The 5,731-nt window shown below is 38.1% G+C and overlaps 1 protein-coding gene across 2 annotated transcripts in view; it reads left to right on the top strand.

The window, feature by feature from the left end:
• Nucleotides 1–264: 264 nt before the first annotated feature.
• Nucleotides 265–5,731, top strand: part of ABCB7 (ATP binding cassette subfamily B member 7) — a 167,263-nt gene continuing 161,796 nt past the window's right edge. For both annotated transcript variants that reach the window (XM_029929812.1, XM_029929814.1), the window contains exon 1: nucleotides 265–437. In XM_029929812.1, the coding sequence (XP_029785672.1) occupies nucleotides 270–437 (168 nt within the window). In that variant the 5' untranslated portion in view covers nucleotides 265–269. The remainder of the gene's footprint in view (nucleotides 438–5,731) is intronic.

Below are 5,731 nucleotides of genomic sequence, written 5' to 3'. Positions count from 1 at the left end.
GTATTTTATGTGGCATATCTAAGAAAAGAGAGAAAAACGTTATTCTACTATTCCGAGTTGTGTAAAACTATTCTACTATTCCGAGTTGTGTTCAAAGGCCCCTAGAAATACAGCGGTTAAGCTCAAGTATCTGACTCTTCGGAGAGCAGCTATTTCCGGTCTCGGGCCCTGAAAATACGAGGGGGAGGGGAGAGACGATTAAGGTAGAAGAGTGGAGTCCGCCAGCGTCCCACAATCCTCTGCTCTAGGTTCCTCTTTCCTCGCTCAAGATGGCGCTGCTAGTGATACACACTTCACGCTGGGCAGCCGCAGCGACTGCTTTTGAAAAGCGTCGGCACGTTGCGATTCTGATCCGGCCTCTAGTTTCTGTCCGTGGTGCAGGTCCTCAACGGAGATCACGTCAGCTCGGCGCCTCGGGAGCTGCTCGAATTTCCCAGGTGAGATGCCATTCACAGGGAAGTGTAGGGTGAAGGACAAAGAGACCTGTGGAAAAGTTTGCCCTCACGTCCTCGGGTCAGAGAGAACGCCGAGAAGAAAGGGCTAACTCGGAACGTTAGTAAGTGAAGGAAATTAGGGTTAGTATTTGGAGGAAAGGGTGAAGAAAACTTTTGTGGTACAGCACAGGGGAATGGGACGGAAGGTTCTGGGCAAAGGGCATCTGGAGCACTAGTTATTCTTACAGGATTTACATGCGCCCCCCCCCCCCCCCCGCCACCTTTGGAGTTTAAGAGATGGGGTAGACGGGATTCCCAGGGTGGTTACCTTTCTAAATGCAAGGAAAACTGGCTACTTTTCCAGAGTTAGTAATGGAATTTGGAACTAATAATGGCCATGGTTGGGATTTTACTCACTTGGAAGTGGCATTTGGGGAACATTGTAAAATGACAGCAGAACCACCTGTAAATAGGAGGCTAATTGAGTTGGCACCAGTTGATTCTCTGCTGACAGTTACCTCTTGATAGGCCCAAAACCGTACCTATCTTTCTCTCCAAAACACAGACCGCCCTAAATTCGTATGTAAACACGATTGGCCTTTTATCTGGAAATAGTGTTCTTCTGTGTACATAGCTCGCTCTGGAAGCCATAGGCTACTTATCTTTAATTAATGAATGTAATTTTTGTTATAGTGCCTCTTAATTTGTATCCAGAATTCTCTCTTAGCAGTTTCAAAAAAATACTTGTACTTTGGTATATATATATCTTTTTATTTTCTATATATTGACAAAAAGTTTAATTGCCACTACTTGTTCATCAGTATCGCTGAAGCATTGTTAGTTTTGTTTGAGAAGCACCTTCGTAAATGTTGATTCCATGTGAACAGATAATTAATGTCTACAATGTACATAGCGCTATGCTACATACTGAGGGCACTAAGAGAAACATACATAAATGCCTTCAAGATTGATCAGTTTAGGTAAGGAGAGTGTATCCATGCATTACAAGAATATCTAAACAATGTAGGTAGATTAAATATCAAGTGAATAGTATAAACAATAAGGGCAGTGAGCATCTAGAGGAAATAGGGATAATTAAGGACCAGATTATAAAGAGGATCTCATGCTGGTGATAGAACTGAGGAGAACATTTTAAGGAGAGAGAATAGGGAACTACAGTAGGCATGTGGGATGCTGGGGAAATTATATCCATTCGTTTATCCAGTGATTATTGAACACCTTTATAGCAGTGAACAATAAAATAGGGGCCCTCTCCTTGAGGAATTTAAAATCTAGTAAGGGAAAAAGGTAAGTAAACAGGCAATTATAATACAGTTGTGCAATGATGGGAAGGGTATAGAGTACTGAAAGAGTATAATTGAAGGGCATCAAGTCTAATTTTGAGGTGGGAAAACTGCCTTGAATAACTGATATCTAAGCCAAGACCTTAAAAATTAAGAGAAATTAGCTAAAGATGGAAGTGTGTGCAAAAGCCCACAGGAAAGAGAGCATGGACCTTTTTTAGAACTGCATATAGTTTAGGCTTCTGAGGAGTTCAGGACAGAAGCATCAGATCAGGCTAGAGAAGCAAATACAGATCATTTTATTAAAGGTTTTACAACACTTTATAGTTGAAAGTTTGTAACACATGATCTCTTGGCAACCATTCTTGTTCTGTAGTCCTCTAATAATAAGCCTAATGAAGTTAAGATAAAATATGTAGGACTTTGGCTGGGAGCATGAGGTGGATGGAGAAGTTACTGGGAGTTTCAGGGGAAGTGATGGAAATAATTAGCTTTCTCTCTTTTCATGAACACTGTCCCCACAACTTTCTTATTCCACTGTCTTCTGTACATCCTACCATTCCCTTTGGTTACCATTTCCAAAATGTGAAAAACAAGAAAAAGATGTTACTTTTGTTTTCTACTTCTTAAAGGCATGCAATTCTTGTCATAATTTTAAAAAATGTAGATTGAACAGTGAGATGAAGAAATGGTTATAAGGCTTTTCTACTTTTAGGACAATCATTAGTAAATAGCATAATATTTTAGAGCTGAAAGGAATCTTCGTGCAATGTTATGAAACATGTTAATAGGTTGGATCAGCCCTGTTTTTTTAATATGAAATTCAGAAGAATAAGAAAGAAAATATCAGTGCTTTAGACATATTAAGGGAAGTATTGTTTTATGTACTGTTTTATGTGTATTATGTACATTGCCACCTGTATGTGATTACTGGGATGCATTGTAAAATGTGTTTTTCACACAGGATTATTCATTCACTGGATCTATGCAATATGGTAGTCACCAGCTTCATGTGGCCGTTAAAATTTAAATTAAATTAAAAATTTAATTCCATGGGGTGCCTGGGTGGCTCAGTCGGTTAAGCCTCCGACTTCGGCTCAGGTCAGATCTCACGTTCGTGGGTTCGAGCCCCGCGTCAGGCTCTGTGCTGACAGCTAGCTCAGAGCCTGGAGCCTGCTTCCAGTTCTGTGTCTCCTTCTCTCTCTGCCCCTCCGCCTCTCATGCTCTGTCTCTCTCTGTATCAAAAATAAATAAAACATTAAAAAAAATTTAAAAAAATTTAATTCCTTTGTTGCATTAGCCACATTCCAGGGCTAAAAAGACACATAGATATAGGACGTTTCCATCATTGCAGAAAGTTTTGTTCAACAGTGCTGCTTTAGAGAAGATATGTCCAGCCTTCTAATTTTGAAGATGAGTTAACTAAATCATAGTATAGAAAAATGACAGCCTTTGAGGCCATTCATTCATTTATTTTCTTCTCTATATCAGGTGTTTATATAAAGGTAAATAAGACTCTTGTGGGCATTAAGCATACAATAAATGTTGAATTTTAAAGGTGCTTATTCTAGAGCACTGTTAATAGAGGGAAACACCTTAAACATAAAGGTTTTTTATTAAAATTGTAAGTATTTAAGATTTAAATTGTATTGATTTATTATACAGTTGCCTCTCTACTACATTAGTTAATATTAAAAAGACATGAGTTTAGGGGAACCTGATGAGTACCTGAGTCGGTCGAGCATCCGACTCATTTTAGCCCAGGTCATGATCTGAGGATTGGGGGATCGAGCCCATCATTGGGCTCAGTGCTGAGCTCCCTCTGCCCCTCTCCACCACTTGTGCTCTCCCTCCCTCTCTCCCCCTAAAATAAAGAAAAGACATGAATTTTGAGTGATAGAATTTTTTTCATCAATACTTATATGGTATGAGGTATCATATAGTTAGTCCACAACACTTTTTATCTAAGTTTAACGACTTTTTAATTCTGACCCTGATCGTATACTTTTCTTCATTTCTTTTTTAAAAAAACATCTTTTTTGAGATTTATCCACATACCATATAATTCGCCTATTTAAAGTGCAATTTACTGGTTTTTATTTTTTTAAGCTCAATCAGTACACTTATAATTAACAAGGATTAATTTAATTTAATTTTTTTTTTAAATTTTAGAGAGAGTGCAAGTAGGGGAGAGGGGCAGAGGGAGAGAGAGAGAATCTTAAGCAGGCTCCAAGCTCAGTGTGGATCAAGAGTTGGATGTTCAAACAACTGAACCACCCAGGTGCCCTGACATTCAGTGAGTTTTAATATATGTAATGATATATACCACTGTCACCATAGCTAATTTTACATCCTTATTACCTCAAAAACAACTTGCTACCTTTTTCCCTATCACCCTCCTCCCCCATTTCCCTCCCTTACCAGCCCTAAGAAACCACTAATCTATGTTCAGTTTCTATAGTTTGTCCATTTTGGACATTTCATATAAATGGAATCATAAAATATGTTGTGTTTTGAGACTGGCTTTTTTGACTTAATAGTATTATGTTTTCAAGGTACATCTGTGTTATGGCATATAGTACTTCATTTGTATTTTTAAAATATTTATTTATTCTTAAAGAGAGAAAGAGCACAAGCAGGGGAGGGGCAGAGAGAGGGAGACACAGAATCGGAAGCAGAGTCCAGGTTCTAAGCTGTCAATACACAATCTGATGCGGGGCTTGAACTAAGGAACCATGAGATCATGACCTGAGTTGAAGTCACACACTTACCCGACTAAGCCATCAGGTGCCCCAGTACTTCATTTGTTTTTATGGGCAAATAATATTCAGTGTGGTTATGCAGTATTGCCTTTATGCATTCATTGGTTGCTGGGCATTCAAGTTTCTTTTTCTATCTTTTGGCTGTTATAAATAATGCTGCTATAAGCATCCGTGTACAAATTTTCATTTCTCTTTGGTGTATTCCCTGGAGTAGAATTGCTTGATTATATGAGCACTCTGTTTATCTTTTAGGAACTGCTAGACTGTTTTTCAAGGGACTATACCATGAAGTATGTACATGGGGGTTCCAGTCTCTCCACATCCTTGCCAATGCCAGTAGTTGTTATCTTACTTTTTAAGTCTAGCTATCCTAATAGGTGTGAAGTGTTATCTCATCATGGTTTTGATTTTTATTTCCTTGATGACTAAAGACACTGAGCATCTATCCATGTGCTTATTGGCCATTTGCATATCTTTTTTTGAGGAATGTCTATTCAGGTCTTTTGTCCATTTTTTAATTGGGTTATTGGTCTTTTTATTATTGAGATAGGAGGGCTCTTTATATATTCTAAATTCAAGTCCTTAATCAGATACATGACTTGCAAGTATTTTCTCTCATTCTATGGGTTATCTTTTTACTTTCTTGATAAATGCCCATCACCTGATGAGTGGATCAAGAAGATGTGGTATATATACACAATGGAGTACTACATGGCAATGAGAAAGAATGACATACGGCCATTTGTAGGAAAGTGGATGGACCTTGAGGGTGTCATGCTAAGTGAAATAAGTCAGGCAGAGAAGGACAGATACCATATGTTTGCACTCATAGGTCTAACAGGAAACTTTCAGAATGATCTAGCTTCAAGAAAAGCAAGCAGTTAGTAGTGCTTAAGAAAAATTGACTCAGTATCTAATGAATAGTTGATACCTGTCACAACACAGCACTTTATATACTGTTAAGTGAAACTGCAATACAATCTAAGTTTATTTTGGGAGTGTTTGCTGTATCATTGGATTTAATGAAATGTGTAGAGGTGCAGTAGGCATGACTTTGAGTAGATAATGAAAGAAAATGCAAAATGCTTATTGATTTATGATGTGGTTTCATCTTAGCTTGGGCAAACCATGCAGTATTTAATACATAGTAGCAGAATATTTACTATTGAAGCTTGAAAAGATGTGAGTTCTTTGTGTGCAATCTTTCATTTATGCATGTGAGAGGGTTTTC

This window comes from Suricata suricatta, chromosome X (assembly GCF_006229205.1).
Source record: "Suricata suricatta isolate VVHF042 chromosome X, meerkat_22Aug2017_6uvM2_HiC, whole genome shotgun sequence".
NCBI lineage: Eukaryota > Metazoa > Chordata > Mammalia > Carnivora > Herpestidae > Suricata > Suricata suricatta.
The sequence above is the reverse complement of the archived record's forward strand: the minus strand, read 5'-3'. Positions and strand labels throughout refer to the sequence as shown.